Genomic DNA, 16,222 nt, shown 5'->3' with positions numbered 1-16,222 from the left:
TGGGGGGGCCATCATGAAGGTCTCGCTAGCTGGAAGGGCAGGGAAGTGAGGGTTTTGGGGCTGGGTGGACTTGGTCAGAGGAACTGGAAGGACAGGGCTGTGGAGGGGAGAGCCAGGCAATGGTGCAGGCTCCTGGTGACCAAAGGAGCCACTGAGCCTGTTGAAACTCCAGGCTCTGGAGTCCAGCACTTGAGGGAGCTTGCGGGACCAAAGCGGGGCGACAGCCAAAGCAAGGGCTCGGTCTTCAACCTGGCCTACTGTCTCCTGGACACTCTGGCTTTTGCCTCTGCTTCAGTTCCCAGACTTTTGGCCTCCCTTAGCAGGAGGGCTTTGAACTTACTGCCTCCCTTGTTTTTGGGACTTCAGCTATTGGAGGCTGGGCTGGAAAATGTGGTTGAAAAGGTCAGGCAGCATGGCTCCCTCCCCTGCCTCCTGCTGGCCTTGTTGTTGCTTGGGCCTGCCTCTGCTGTGGCTGGGCTGTCCCCACACAGGGCAGCTTGGACAGACAGCATCTGTAGTCTTCCGGACATGGCTGTATTGCCATGAAGTACTTGGCCCAAAATGCCTGCTTGACTTGAGGGTTGGTGACCCAGGAATTATCAAAGCTGTTTGATTTGTGGATACCACTAGAGTTTTAGCCCATCAATGGGGGCACAGGAGAATTTCCTGGAAACTTTATTTTAGTAGCCTGGGATAACAGAGGTGATGGATCCTTCTTGGAAGCAAGAGAAGAAAGACATTCGCCCAGCCTTCTCTGCCTCCCCTCAGCATTGCAGTACCACGATGGAAGCCTGGGGGTCCTGGGGGAGTCTTCTGTTACAGACCCTGAGACTCTCTGCCCTCTGCTTATGCCATCTTGCTGTGCGCAGACTTGCTTGGGTAGCCTGTTATCTCTGGGGATTCTGCTAATAAATGCTCCTTGGGGACAGCCCCACACTGCTTACTGATGGATTCCTCACACGCAGTTCAGGCAGATGGTAGCCTCTGACTTCCAGAGACGCTTGCATTTATGTGCATGACATTTGCATTGGCTGTTCTGGGTGGTGGGGAGCTGAGTGCTGATAACATTTCCCCGGCACTTGTGAACAGTGCCAGCAGACAAGGCAAAGGGTGAATGGAAAAGGCCAAATATGAGGGAGTTCCAGGAAGACACAGCCTCCCTGCCCCGCCCCTCATCCCAAGGTCCTTAGACTTGGCATCAGCTTTTCTAGTTTGAACAGAAGGGAGAGCGGATGTGAGCCCGAGGCAGGGTTTTGAAGGAGTAGGGTTAACTTGTCTTATCCTCTTGCTCTAATGGTTGAGAGGAGATGCAGGGACATGTCAGGCTTTTACCAGCCTAGAGCATCAGAACACAGAGTGTGCATAGCCTGGGATCTGGAGGGGCCTCACAGACCTGTGGTGATGCTCCAAGCAGGTGGAGGGAGCTCTGCATGTGTGTGCGGCAGGTGCTGAGCCTGCCACTCGTCATTGTGCTCCCCACTGTCTTCTGCACTTGGATGCTGATTACAAATTCCTTTCTGAACTCAAGGCCAAGGAAAGTCCCTCTCCTCTGATGAGCTGATAAATTTGTCTTTCTCACCCCCTTCTAGAACTCGCACACAGTCCCTCCCACAGAGCAGATGTTGTGTAAGAGTGAGTGAATGAGTGAATGCACAAGTGCATCCAGTGCCTGTGTTTTCCCAGTGTGGGTCTTGAGTGCAGAAAGTGATAGCGGTGAGCTCCTTGTGGGTAATCAACTGCTTCTTTTGAGCTGAATAGGATCTTGGAAACTTTAGGTGTCCATCAACAATTATTCTTGGTCCATGCCTTCCTGAGTTATCAAAAGCAAACCATTTTAGCAGGAATCGGAAGGTTTCTCTTCATCTTGCTGATACCCTACTGCTTGTTAAGGTTCTTTCCCAGACTGACCGCAGAATATGTGTGGTGCAAGGCACCATCCTGATGCTGTCACACACTGGCTCTCCCGCCTCCTTTCTGACATTCTTTTCAGAAGCTTCTGGCCTTTTCAGACATTTGTTCCCTGGGAATTCAGTGTGACTTTATGAATTGTCTTCAAAAACTCAGAATCTTTGTGGTAGGATCTAACTTTCTGGACTTGTTGGGAACCAGTAGCTTCTGAAGTTTTGAGGCCAGCTCTACAGAAGGAGGTCAGCCTGGCCTCTGCTTCTGCAATATTGCAGTATATATGGACCCTAAAGGCCCAGGCAGGTGTGTTGCAGCAACAGTAGGTGCGACCTGCACAGTGTCTGTTGCCTGTGTGAGTCCAGGTGAGTTTTGGGGTTTTGTGTACACCTGAGAGATTTCCTCTAGAAATTGTCTTCATTTTATTTTATTTTTTAAAAAAAGATTTATTTATTTATTTATATAAGCACTGGGTACAGTCAGAAGCGTGGGAGGGTGAGAGAATTCACCAGAGCCAGAGTGGGGAACAGAACAGGCAGACTGACTGAAATACACTGTTGAGGGGAGCAGTGGGCGGGGCAGGAGAGGTCTGTTGCGCCATGTGGGACCCTCGCCGGTGGCCGGGGATCGAACTGGTGCTGCAGAGGCTGCGGGCAGCTTCGCAGCCCAGTGCTCAACTGCTGCCCCACCAGGGGAGGCCCTAGAAATTGTCTTCATTTTAACGTATTTGGATAGAATTTTTCCCTAAAATATTTTGTACATCTTCATGTTCACTTGCCCTGGGGATGTCATTCTCAGGGACTTCATTTGTTGTATGTGTCCAGTATAAGTTTTCATATATAGTAGGAGATGCTTAATAAACATGGAGTGAAAATGAATGATTTTGTTAGAAAATTTTTTATTCTTATTGCAGTGTAGGTACTTCAGAAAAGAAGGGGTTCCTGCTGGAGGGATGCACTGGAAGGCTTAGCCTGGGGCATATGCTGTCTTCAGGGCCTTCCCTGCCCTCATTGCTTCACACAGTGTGTGCTTTATTTTGTGCTTCAACAGCTTCATCACAGGAACACATTTTGCTTTTAAAGAAACTTAAAGAAAATATACTTCAGGGATAAAAGAGACAAAAAATTCCCATCATTTCAGCACCCAGTAGAAAAAACCATAAACATTTTGCAGCTTAGCCTTCTAGTCTTCATTTGTCTGTATATACTTTTTTCTTTCATAAAACACGATCATATTGTACATACTATTGCAATGTTTTCTTTTTTTAACTTGTCGGTCATAGTGGCCAGAAAACCAAGCTTTAGAACCACCCCTGAGAAGACAGCCTGGAGTGAGAACTGAAGGGGCTTCCTTCCAGTGGTCCAACTTTGTACCATTGTGGCAAAGTAAATTCTGGTGACTGTTTATCTCTTGCTCAGCATGGGTCAAGTGCAGTTGCTGGATGAGGGGCTGGAGGTCAGGCTGCTAAGGTGAGGGTGTCTATTCATGACCTGGAATTGTCCCTGGAATTGTCTGACTTAGCCCATGTCAAATATTTTCCATTTCTTTGCTTGATCCTGGGGTACAGGTGAGGAAATAGGTGCAGCCTCAGCTGTGGATAGGATAGGGAGCTGGTGTGTTTCCCATTCTGCCGCCTTGTTCTGTGTCTTTAGCCCTGGGAAGCTGCTGAAGACTTTTTTATTGCTCAACTGAAGAAAGGCAGCTTGAGTTTAGTTCTAAGTTCTTGTTTGTGACTGTGGTTCTCAATCCACTGCCCACCCCCATCTTCAGCTTCCTTCTCTGTTTACCTTTGTTTTCTCTTTGGTAGGAGCTGGTGGTGATGGGTGCTCCAGGGTCATTTTATTGGGCTGGGACTGTGAAAGTGCTGAACCTTACAGACAACACCTATTTCAAACTGAATGATGAGATGATCATGAACAGGCGATACACTTACCTGGGTGAGTAGCTCAGGGAGGTGACAGGTAAGAAAGGGGACATGGGAGTGACTACTGGTATGCTTGTGAATTACTGCATTACTGGTAGAAAAACCAGTTTGTTGGCCTTTAATCTGTTTATTGGCTATCCTTTTTTTTTTTTTTTTTAAGATTTATTTATTTATTTATACAAGCACTGGGTACAGTCAGAAGCGCGGGAGGGTGAGAGAATTCACCAGAGCCAGAGTGGGGAGCAGAACAGGCAGAAGGAATGAAGTACACTGCTGAGGGGAGCAGCGGGCAAAGAGGTCTGCGAGCCATGAGACCCTCACCAGTGGCCGGGGATTGAACTGTCGCTGCAGAGGCTGCAGGCAGCTTCGCAGTCCAGCGCTCAACTGCTGCACCACCAGGGGAGGCCCTATTGGCTATGCTTTTAACTAGGGCTCTTTCACATTGAGCCCCATACACAGGAGGTAGAGAGGAAACCAAAGGAAGGGACTGAATTAAAACCATGGGATTTAATTAAAAAGCTCACGGTTGAACCTTCAGGGAAGCAAATATTTTATTTTCTTATTTTAGCAGTTACTCCTATTCAGATGATCAGGTCCAAAGTGATTGCAACAGAGTCCTGATCTTCCATGGCATTCTTTTGCATGGAGGTCTCTGCTTCCTGGGCCCAAAAGTGGTTGCCAGTAGAAATAAGAACCAGAGATTATTGGGCAGGATGGCAACGTAGTGCTGAAGTTTAATTAAAGGCTCACAAAAATTTCTCTTATTTTATCGATTCTTTTAATCTTCTAGAAAGAAGATAGACACAACGTAAGTTTGCAGCCACCAGGCTAAACTGACGCCAAGTCAGATCATGCCTATTTAAGAACAGAGAGATAGGCTGCCTGTGCTCGTGAATGTGATCATTTTACATGACTGTCTTCTTTAATTCATGCCCTAAATGCTGTAATTCTGGACTCAAAGCTAATTTTCAGAAGACCTAATGATGAAAGAACAATGCTCTTTTACACTCATCACAGATAATGTATATCCCTGGAAGCTCTGCCCTCCTTTTTGCATAGAGTCTCTTGTGAGAGGACAGTAGAGAGTTAATGACTTGCCTTTTTCCTTCTAATTGCAGGTTTTTAAATTTTTTTTTTTTTTTTTTTTTTTGCCCAGTAACTCTACCATAATACTTGTACTCCAGCTTTGGAGTGTTTGCATTCTGCATGCTCCTAGATCCATAATGCTGTCATTGACTGAGCACTTATTCTATGCCAGGTTCTACACATCAATTTTTTTTAATTTCTGAAGCAACTTTTGGAGCTAGCTATTATTACTGCATTTTATAGGTAAGGTAACTTAGGTTCAAAGAAGTCATATCACTTCCAAAGTTCACATGAACCAGTAATTAGCAAATACTCATCGTTTCTGAGCTTAGAGTCTAGATGCCGAACTTCCCCTCCCTGAACTGTGGCCATAGCACTGACCACTGATACTGATCACTCACTAGGCTGGGAATATCTTGGAATTGGGGAATTTATGTCAAATTTCTAGGACTAGGTCTAAAAGTCTGGTGCATACTAGGAATTCAACCTTGTTTATTTGATCAGAGAATGAAGAGAAGGCAGAAAAGAACCCAATTGGAGAAGTAACTTTAGGGTCTGGGAGAGGTCCTTTGAACCTCAGGACCTGTGGCTCCTTGCTGTGTTTACAAAACGAAGGCCCTTATGTGCTGCAGGGCTTGCCAAGGTCACGTGACCCATTGATATCATTCAATACTCTCAGCCTCCAGTCTGAGTCAGTGTTCAGCCACTTGGCAGATAAGAATTGATCCTGATACTTTGTCATCACAAAAGCCAAACAGCTTATGATCACAGTGCTAGGGGTTGAGGGTGATGACAAGGTTTGGGGAATATATGGTAGCTTGTGCAGGATTTTTGCTGGCTAGAGAAGAACTTTCAACTTGCTGGCAAGACTCAAAGAAAGAATAGATTTAGACTAAGCTCAGGCAATTTTTTCTTTTGTTTCTGGGACTCCTTTTGCATCCAGACTCTTTGCCTCCCCATCCATCCATCCATTCATCCATCCATCCATCCAACCATCATCCATCTGTCCATCCATCTTTATCTTCTTCCTGCCCTCTTTTAAGAAGGGAGTGTGACATGATGGTTCATTACAGTGACTTTGGAGATGCACAGATTGGACTTGAATCTTGTATATTCTTAGGCTTATTGCTTAATCACATTTAGTCCCAGCTTCCACATATATAAAATAGAAGAAATACTCATGCCTCCTTCATAGAGCTGCGAGATTAAAAGAGGTGATGCCATCCAAAGACAGGAACAAGAATGTTCATAGCAGCTTTATTCAGGCTCTCCCCCTAATTGGAAACAACCCAAATTCCCAGCACTGGGAGAAAAAAGATATTATGATGTATTCATGCAATGGAACGCTACTCAACAAGGAAAAGAAGGAGACAAACTACTATTACACTCAACAGCATGGATGAATGCCACAGATCTGTTGAGTGAGAGTCTAGAACAGACAAACCTAATATATAGTGCTAGAAATCATTGTGGGGTATTTCCTGGGCATGACATCAGGGGGCTTTCTGGGGTGATGGGTCTATGGTTCTGTTCACTGTGGGTGGTGATTGTGTGGTTATGTACACATGCACAGACTAAGTTTTATACTTCAGATGAAAGCATAGCTCAAAATGAAAACAAAAGCAATTGCAGAGGATTTGGTACAATACCTCCTCTAAAGGACACTCAGAAAGCACTCTCTTTTGCCCTGATCTCCTTGTGAACATGCCCTTTTGTGAGCAGAACCACCTCAGAAAAGAAGACTGACTGACCGCTGCCATTTGTTTCCTGGTAATTTCTGTTTCAAGAATAACTGGATCATAATCATTCAGAAAAAGGATGCTTGAGAAGGTGTATTCTCTGATGGATCTTTTTCTTCCCTGTACTTCTTTCTCAACTCTGCCCTTGGTTTCTGCCCACTCGTGCAGGCTATGCAGTTACCGCTGGCCACTTCTCACACCCGTCCTCCACCGACGTGGTGGGAGGCGCCCCGCAGGATGATGGCATTGGAAAGGTGAGGAGGCGGTCTGGTACAGCATGGGGTCAGGTGGGGGAGGGGGGAGTGTGCTGCCCTGAGAGAGAGGTTTGTCAGCTTAGATTGCTGAATGACTGGCAGGTAAGTGATGAAATGGTTAGGAACCTCCTGTCTGTCACCTTCCATCACTTTTGACAGTTTCTCTTAAAAGCTTAATCAGTGTGCATATAACTCCCAAACCTTTTTGTTTTCTGCACATTCTAATTTCAGGATGTTTTCATAGTTGACTATGGGATTATTTAAGAATGTCTTCTGTGTGACTGTGAAATTACTAAGACTGACCCCTAGTGTCATGGCATTCTCTAAAGGAGAGGTGTCCAGGGTTATCCAACTTCAAGTCCTCTGTTCTCCCAAACCCTTCCCAACTTTGACTTGGGTTTAATGGAGCTAGGTCTAGTCCCAATTATTTTTGTGATTTAATTTACTCGCCCTTAGAACCAAAACTGGTTCAGCCCAGAGACTGAACTGGTACTGTGTGATACACTGTCTCTGAAGTATCTGCCCAGAGTGTAGTAAAGATCTAGGGCTGCCTGAGTCTCTCTGTGCCCTCTGTGAATTACGACCACAGTACAGAGAACTGTGCTTGTTGGACTATTAGCTCCAGGGTGCGGGAGTTCCAGATGAAGTCCAGATGAATCAGGAATCTGCATTTTTGACAAGCTCTATAGACTGGTGAGAAAGACTGAACACAGCAATGCTCTTTGGATCTCACCCATCCCATAGGGGTGAGCCTAGTGTAGAGTCCAGTCATTCACCAGGTTCTTGGAGGCCTGAGATCTGGATTCTGGAAAGCTTGAGGTGGCTGGGACTACTGTTATTAGAATTTTCCAGGCATGATATCTGCATGTCAGCTGATGAGACTTGACTGCAGTGTACTCACGAGGGTTGTATCTCCCTGGATATTCCTGGGGAGGAGGTGGGAGCTGCTGTCACATTCCCAAGCATGTATAGCTTGCCTTGGACACTGATACTATGGAGGGAGAGTCTTGAAAATGAAACCAGATAAAAACCCAGGATTCTGAGCAGGAGGGAGTCATACAGATGAACTCTGATAACTTTCAGAAAGAGCTGGGTCTTTCTGAGTCACGTGAATTCTTATACGTGCTAAAAGGAAGAAGCACCAAGAACTGTCTCCACATTGATAATATCTCCCTGGGAGTTGCAGACATCTCTGTAGCCTTAGTAAAATGCTTACTTCCTAGTTCACAGTGATGAAGATGCCTCAGGCTGACCACAGCAGCTTTCTCTTCTTACCAATCACAGGAAACTCCATGCAATTTTATTGCCTTCTCTTCAGATGGTTGTGATAACTGTATAGTCCTGTCAAGTTCCAAGATGAAAATGGTATTTATAATCGATAAAACCAGACAGAGGGAATCCTGAATCCTGTTAGCAATAAAGAATATGAAATGCTTCTTTGGTTGGAACACATGAAACACTGCGGAAATTGGTTGTCTTTGACAAAGTTGCTGATACTCTATTCTCAGGGAAGGGGCTGGAATAGGGACCTAACTCCCCAAGACCCCAGAATGGACTCTAGCCTTCGGAGTTGTTCATTTCTCGTGTCAGGAGCTGGACATTAGCATTAAGACGGTGGTCTCTTACTCTGGTTCTCATGGGACATTCTTCATAACATGTAAATTAAAAAGAACTTCCATAGTCATATCACCGGTGCCCTTTAGAAAATTCTGCACAGTGATACTCATTGGTGGTGGAGATTCATGGTGTAAAGACCCAAAGTAAAGAAATTTGTTTAATGTTTAACTCTGACATTTCCTAAACTAAACTTATATTCACCCAAGCAGATCTCAAGACACCATGAGAAAATGCTCATGACACCATGGGAAAATGCTTTGTCCAAGATACCTCCCTTGCTCCCCCCATCTTATATTGCACACCTGCTAAGCTCTAAATAAAGGAAGAAAGGAAATAGTCCATGGAAGAAAATACTTTATAGAAGAGATGACTTATTTACAAGTAATCTGGAACTCCTGGGTCATCTTGTGCTGCCATGAAGGATGTGGTTCAGGATTGAAGGACATTTTCTTTGCAGATTTGGTAAAATGAGAGCTGGCTTCAATATTAGCAGTCAGTGTAAGTGCGCCTGCTGTGGAGGTAGCTGAGAATTGTCTTTGGTCATGGCTTCTGTCGTCACTAGATTTCTTTTTTCATTCCATAGGTTTATATTTTTAGAGCTGACCGAAGATCAGGCACCTTAATTAAGTTTTTTCAAGCATCAGGTAAAAAGGTGAGATTCTTGGTCTAAATGTTTCTTGTTTGTTTGAGAGATGTCCTCATGTGGGATTCAGTTCTTACTTTTTAGAAAATTGGTTCATAGGTCTTATCGACATCCTACGTTTATAGAGCATTTCTACTTAGCCACTTGGGGACCTCTATCTTCTCAGCATTGTGTGTAACCTGCAGATTCTCCAGATTGATGGTGGTTGTAGAAGACATGTAGCAAGATGAGTTTGCATGTAGCCAAGTACAGCAGTTTAAACTTAGATACTAACTGAAATTACAGTATGCTGTGTCTCTCTCTGCCCCTCTGTGTCTCTCTGTCTCCCATACATACACCTCTCCACCTCCAGAGAGATCAGGCACAGTTGAGTACAGGTAGCAAGCCCACAATTTACAACGGGTTACTTTCAAAGGAGGGAACGTACCCAAGTGGTTCTCACTCTCCCTATCTCATCAACCCAACACTGTCCCCTCCTCCGCACACCCTGAGCCCTCTGCCATCATTGACATGGGGACTGCTGTCACCAACGGAAACTGAACAAAAGTTAACTAGTTCCATTTACAATATTGATAGAAAAATAGCGCAGCAAGGCTGCCCTGAAATTAACCTTGTTTGTGTTGTTGCTTTGTCCTCATCCTGGCCCTGATTCTAGTTCCTGCAAGTTCCTGCTCCTCAGTTCTACTTGCACTGTACCGTAGTCAGCAGTTAAGCCAGTTGGAGAATTCTTTGATTAGTAAGCATGGGGTTAGCAGTCATGCATACTTTAGTGTAACTTAAATCAGAAGATAGTTTAGCAAGATTGGTAGCTCTAAGGAGACACCAATTCAGGTTGTGAGGTGAAGCAGGTAATTTGGAGGCTTGTCTTGGTGGAAGCCTTTGTGAGCTCTGGGAAGCAGGACAGGATGCCTGGGGCTTGCAAGGGACACTGGAGGAGAGAGGAGAATGTCAGGAGAGGAGGTGATTTTACCCTCTGCTACCCTGAGGAAAGGGGAGGGGGGTGATTTTTTCCTTTCTGGCATGCCATGTACCCCAGTCCTTGTCAGTCCTTGCTATGGATTACCTCTGTACATCAGCCTGGCACCACTGTGTTTTGTTTTAGTGGTGAATCTTATTTTGAGTTCCCTAAATTCCATTTACAACTTTTTTATTTTTGCAGTGTTGAAAACCTTAATGTGATGTTAATACAAAATATATAATTGTCATAATTTTTTCAATAAAAATGCACCACCAAACTCAGTTTTGTGAGGTTTTCCCTGAGAACAGCTCTGCATTCCCCCCCAGAAGCATTTGACCTATGTTATTTTAATATTTCCAAACCCCAGAGCAACAACACTGGAAAATGACTATGATTTATTCTATATAAAAAACGGTTTTCTAAACATCCTTAAAATTAGCAAAGAAATAACTCCATGCCATGAGGACCAATGGAGTCCCAAAGAGCATGGAGGGCGTTGAATGCTGCTAAGCTGAACATTTTAGATCTTTCTCCAAAAATAGTCAATGGGCATGTTTACTGTGGAAAACCCAAACCTCCTTTACTCCCCCCTCAAATGTACCCAGGCTTGAAAGGATTCTTCTCTTGCCCCCCCAGCTTTGAGAGATAACTGAGGTATAGCATGAGTTAGTTTAAGGTGTGACGTGTGATGATTCAGTACATGTATATATTTGCAAAGTGGTCTCCACGATAAGGTTCGTCAGCACATCCATCACCTCACATTATTGTCTTAAAGATTCTTTAAAATGACCTGTGGTGGAGCTTAAACTCACCGATCACCCTGTTCTTGGAATAGTTTCCTATTCAACTATAGCTGTTCCTTCCCTGCTGCCTACACAGTTAAAACAGGTCATCTTGGCATAATTGCCAACCTGTATTTGTGCCCTTTCTTTTCCACATCTGCCCAGGTTTGGAGGATGACTTATTTGGCCACCTCTCTATGACTGGGTCTGCTGTCATTGAGTTCTAGGACAGTACAACTTGCATCTTGGGGCTTTGCACTGCCCAGCTCCATAGCTATGCTACTTTTCATTTTCCTTAGGGCTCTGCCTGGCCCTTCCTGGGTAGTTAGGGTTATTCCTTTGCCCTGCTGCTTACTTACTCCTGCCTCCTGTTTCATTGCCTTCTAGCTTTACCATCATCACCTTTCTACATTTGAAATAGGCCATTATGCTATGCATCCTAGTCATTTAGCCAGAAGAAATGAGACCTTCTCACCTCGGTAACTTCTCCATTGTTTCATAGGGGAAGGACATGGCCCCCGGCTTTCAAGGGATGCCTTAACTTTACCTCTGTGTCGAGAACCACACACGTGGGAGGGTTCTGACTCAGAAAACCACCAATCCACTTCTGCTATTTTTTTGGCCAGAATTCTACCGGATAGCCCTGTCTCCCTGTCTTACTGTAAAGAAAACAGCAACAAAATGGCTCTGTTCTTTCTTGGTTGATACCCTTGAAACCACCAACATGTGTGCAGTTCAGATGTGAACACAGACACACATCCCTGCATCTCCAGGCCGGTGGGATTGCTCTGGTCAAGGCACACTCATCCCAAAACATGGCATTGCCACACTGAGGTGTTTCTGAGTTAACTGAGTATGTGAAATGTTTGTATGTAAAAACTTAGATAGGAAACTTCATGTACTGTGATTTCTGATTTAACACTGATTGATGAAGATATCATATTAAATAGCCTACTGAAATGAAACAGATAGTTCCCCTGGGGCTCAGCCAGAGAGAACAGCTGGAAGCTTTAGGCTTCATCTCCTTTCCTGGCTCTTACTGGTTTCTTTTACTGAAGTACATACAGATGGGGAGGTTGGCAAGGCCACTGAATGGGTGACTGGCAGCTTGGTTTCTGTGCTCTCAGCTTCCATGATTCTGCACCTTCCCCATGCCCTTGTCCCTTGGGAATGGGAGATTGGGGGATGGTGGTCAATTGAGTTAAGTGGCCTGGCATGTGACTGGGTAAGACTTCTGTGTCCTCTTGGCCAGGGGTTTTAGCTGCTGTGTCCTCTTGGCCAGGGGTTTTAGCTGCAGGAAATGGACAAGGGTGCCCTTCACTTCTCTCAAACTCCCCTAGATTAGCTGCTAACAAATTCCAACAGTGGGGGAAAAAAGCATAGTCATATCATTTTAAAACCAGAGTCATTTTATTTGAAAACATTTATTTTAAAAGTTGGTGTATGTTTTTTTGTTTTTTTTTTTAGAGTTTGCAAACTGGAAAAGATATAGGCTACAAAAATTTTTGTTTGACCTTCATAGTATGTTTATTTTTTAATGTATATTAAACATAGTTGTTTATTATTTTTAATATGATTTAGCTGCCAGCATTTAAAAAATAGACACTTCAAGTAAAATTGTACATTTTTTGCCTCCTCTTAAAAACTGGACAGGGTCCCTTCTGCTAACTCAGCCTGCCTTATAGGGAGCAGTTGACTACAGGTGCCTAGGTTGCTCCTTTGGTGTGGTCTGTTGACTCCAGTTTACAATATTCTCCACCATTCCCTACTGTTTCTTAAAATTGAAGTCAAATGTCACCTGTAAGCATACTTGCAGTATCTGTTTTTTCTAATACCTGTATATCACCTTGGACCCAATGGTGTTTTAGGTAGATTTTGAGACCCCTGATTTAAAATAATAGGCAATGAATTAAGCTATGATTAAAGAAGAGCCAGTATAAATTAGTTGTGTTCCTTCATTGAATTGTACCTTTTTCTGTCACCCTAGCTCTTACCTTCCTAACCAATCTAGCGATGTACAAACTGGGGGAGGGTAACCTATTTCCTCTTAGAACGTTTATTTTCATCTTACCTCGTGTTGTGAAACTTCACATTCCTACTTGCTTTGTCCTTGCCAAATGTCTGATCTACGAGGTAATTTTATTATGGTTGTAACTTATATTTGCAACCTCAGCTTACATTCTGAAAAACAGTACCTGATTCGCTGGGGATCAGTCCATTTGTTTTCCCCTTGGTGGGGCTCCAGGAAAGGGGACTCTGAGCCAGTTAGTTTTGGTCAAGGGTTGCTTGGGGCCCTGCTTGGCTGCTGGAAGGCTTAGGGAAGTTGGGTATTTCACTTGCTTGCCTAGGCATTCGGTTTATGGGGCCACCGCAGCCTCTTAGGGGCTGGGGTGCAAATGTTCCTAAAGCCCATGGGCTGGAGGAAAGCGAGGGCCTCCTTGCGTGAGGGCAGACACTGAATGCTCTGTTGCGACTCGACTTGGTTGCAGATGGGCTCTTACTTCGGCTCCTCCTTATGCGCAGTTGACCTGAACAAGGACGGCCTCTCCGATCTGCTGGTGGGCGCCCCCATGTTTTCTGAGATCAGGGATGAGGGGCAGGTCACCGTCTATATCAACCGAGGAAATGTGAGTACGGTGCTGGGTACAGTGGGTGGGTGAGGGAGAGAGATATTGGCAAGCAGTGGCTGAGCACTCCCCAACTCTCTGGTCAAGCACTGGGTGCCACTTGCCAGAGGAGGGGAAAAAAACCTATGTTCAAAAAGTGAAATGTTCCATTCCTGGGAAGTTTTATATAGTGTTGCTGTGTGCAAGAACAATCTTAATGATTAGCCTGTAGTACTTACTACTGATATATACTTACCATGTGTGCAGGAGCTGTTCTTTCTGCTTCCGTAAGTGATTTCAGTGTAATGTGCACATGGTATCAGGGGTTCCCATATCTCAGGTGGAAAAACTGAGTCCCAGGGAGTCGTGACTGGCGCTGCCAAAATTGCTGGTACACACACCTTTTTTTAAAAAATTAATTTGTTAATTTGTTTTATTTTTTACATCATTGTTCGTTTTTAAACAGTATTTGCTTCTGCCCACCCCCTCAGGTGTAGTCCCCATAGAGTTTCCTTCACCATTGCACCCGTGCAGCTGGTACACACATCTTTAAATCACACACAGGCAAGAAGAAATAGAAATATGGACGTCCTGTTAAAACAGTTTTAGGGGGGATATTATGCCACAAGGAAGGCTGGGAGTATGATAAAGCAGTATGGCCACAAGTGGGGAGAGGACAGCCTCTCTAATAAATGGTGCTGGGAAAGTTGGAAAGCCACACATAAAAGAGTGAAGTTGGATTACTTGCTAACCCCATACACAAAAATAAACTCCAAGCTGATTAAAGGGTTAGACATAAGACCTTAGTAACAAAATACATAGTACAAAGTATTGAATTATGTGCGGCAAAATAAGACAGAATGATAAAGACTAATCCTAGATGCCTACATAGCAGACAATTTGATACTGCAGAACACTTTCAAAAAGGAGTGGACATCCACGAACATCCACGAACGATCTGAGGTTAACAAGGGGGCAGGAGGAAAAGGGACAAGGGCCACGAGGAATAGTAGTAGAGAAAAAATAAAATGTTAAATCACCACTTTCAACATCTAATTTAAAAATTATGGGGGGGGGCAGTCATAGCCCCTTCTATCTTCATTGTGAAATCCAAGCACCTGTAATTGTTTGGTTTTGTATGTGACTCACACAGAACATTCATTATCCAAAGGAAGTTGTCCTTTCCCCCCAAATGTTCAAATGATTGCCCTTTATAAGTAGCTAGTTAGCATGAACATTCTGTGCAATTTAGAGTAATGGACTAATCTTCGTTCTTATGTTATCTGCCAAGTGTTCATGATTCTATTATAATGAGTATTTTGCTGTGGTTCGGTATTTAATCTTTGTGATACAGAGATTAATCGTTTCCCGTCTTAGTTAAGGAGTATTGCAGTTCGTGTATGCTTGCAAAAAAAAAAAAAAAAAAAAAAAAACAGAAAAAGGGAAATTTGGGAGAGGTTTTTACCGTGGGACAGGTAGTTAGGTGGGTGGGTTTTTTTTATAGTGTTAGAAGAAGGAAGATTTAGTCAGTGGCTGACGTGAGGTTCTCCTTCCCCTGCGAGGCATTGCAGGTGCGGGGCGGCGGAGGGGGGCTCTTGCTGAACAGGTGGGAAGGACCCGTTCTGCCACCAGGAGAGAAGTTTGGGTGCCTGTGATTCTGCCCAGGTGTTTCCTGCTGCTGGGTATGCTCAGGGGCAGCGTTCTGAGCTCTGGGTTTTATTGTTTTTTTGGTTTGTTCTGTTTGTTTTTGTTTTGTTTCCCACTCTTCCTTCATCCTGTTTCCCAGGGAGTCCTGGAGGAGCAGCTGGCCCTGGCCGGGGATGGCGCCTACAACGCACACTTTGGGGAGAGCATCGCCAGCCTGGGCGATCTTGATGACGATGGCTTCCCAGGTCAGTGAGCCTGCTCCTGTCCCCCTTTTTAAAAAGTTATTTTTTTATTGAGATAACGTTGGTTTACAGACTATGTGATGTAGGGTACACCCTCCTCAGGTGTGTGTTGCCACATGGTGCCCACCACCCAGGCACCCTCATGCCTCTACTGCGGCCCATTACCCGCCTCACGTAGGCTTGGCAGCCTGCCCTCTAGCTCTAGGCTCCTGGATCCACCCACCCGCTCCAGAGGCCCACCATGTACTCTGAGAAGAGAGGTCTCTGTTGGAAAAAATGTCTGTGTAGACTCTTGGGGCTAAGCTCTGAGCCCACTGGAGTTTTGCTTCTGTGCAGCCCCTTCTCATCAGCTCAGTGTTCTTTGCTCTGTGTGTGTGGTGCAAGGGGATGTTGGGGTTGAGTCTTGGGGCTTCTTATGGCAGAGAAACGTGATGGCTCTACCACAGGCTTTGTTTTGGAGCCCCGGATGTTCCATTGCATTTTGAGTGGACACAGGAGAGAGTGAGACATTGCTTCTCTCCCCTGATAGTGACAGCATCTCGGGTTGACTTGGGAGAATTTGACTTGCTGTCTGCTTCTGTTTGCACAGCACACCCTCCCCAGCTCTGGTCTCTCTCTCTGGTCTGCTTGAGATGCCATCACTCATTGTGCACACGGTGTACACACGTTGGCACCCACTAGAAGGGTGACTGAGGGGAAGATGGACTGGGCTGGCTCTTGCCTCAGGCCAGACATCCAGGCCCCTGTGATTTCCTTATGCCACTGGCCAGAGTGATCTTTGTCAGAGAGAGAGGGAGGGAGCGTGTGTGGATGCATGGCCCT

At 44.9% G+C, this 16,222-nt stretch overlaps 1 protein-coding gene across 1 annotated transcript in view; it reads left to right on the top strand.

Moving 5' to 3' along the window:
* Window positions 1–16,222, top strand: part of ITGA9 (integrin subunit alpha 9) — a gene marked incomplete at both ends in the record, with an annotated part of 284,025 nt that overhangs the window by 38,248 nt on the left and 229,555 nt on the right. Inside the window, 5 exons of the mRNA XM_084248287.1 lie at window positions 3,710–3,839; window positions 6,820–6,905; window positions 9,106–9,174; window positions 13,395–13,532; window positions 15,298–15,403. Coding sequence (XP_084104413.1) covers window positions 3,710–3,839; window positions 6,820–6,905; window positions 9,106–9,174; window positions 13,395–13,532; window positions 15,298–15,403 — 529 coding nt within the window. The remainder of the gene's footprint in view (window positions 1–3,709; window positions 3,840–6,819; window positions 6,906–9,105; window positions 9,175–13,394; window positions 13,533–15,297; window positions 15,404–16,222) is intronic.

The sequence above is a fragment of the Talpa europaea genome, assembly GCF_964194135.1.
Source record: "Talpa europaea genome assembly, chromosome: 11".
NCBI lineage: Eukaryota > Metazoa > Chordata > Mammalia > Eulipotyphla > Talpidae > Talpa > Talpa europaea.
The sequence above is the reverse complement of the archived record's forward strand: the minus strand, read 5'-3'. Positions and strand labels throughout refer to the sequence as shown.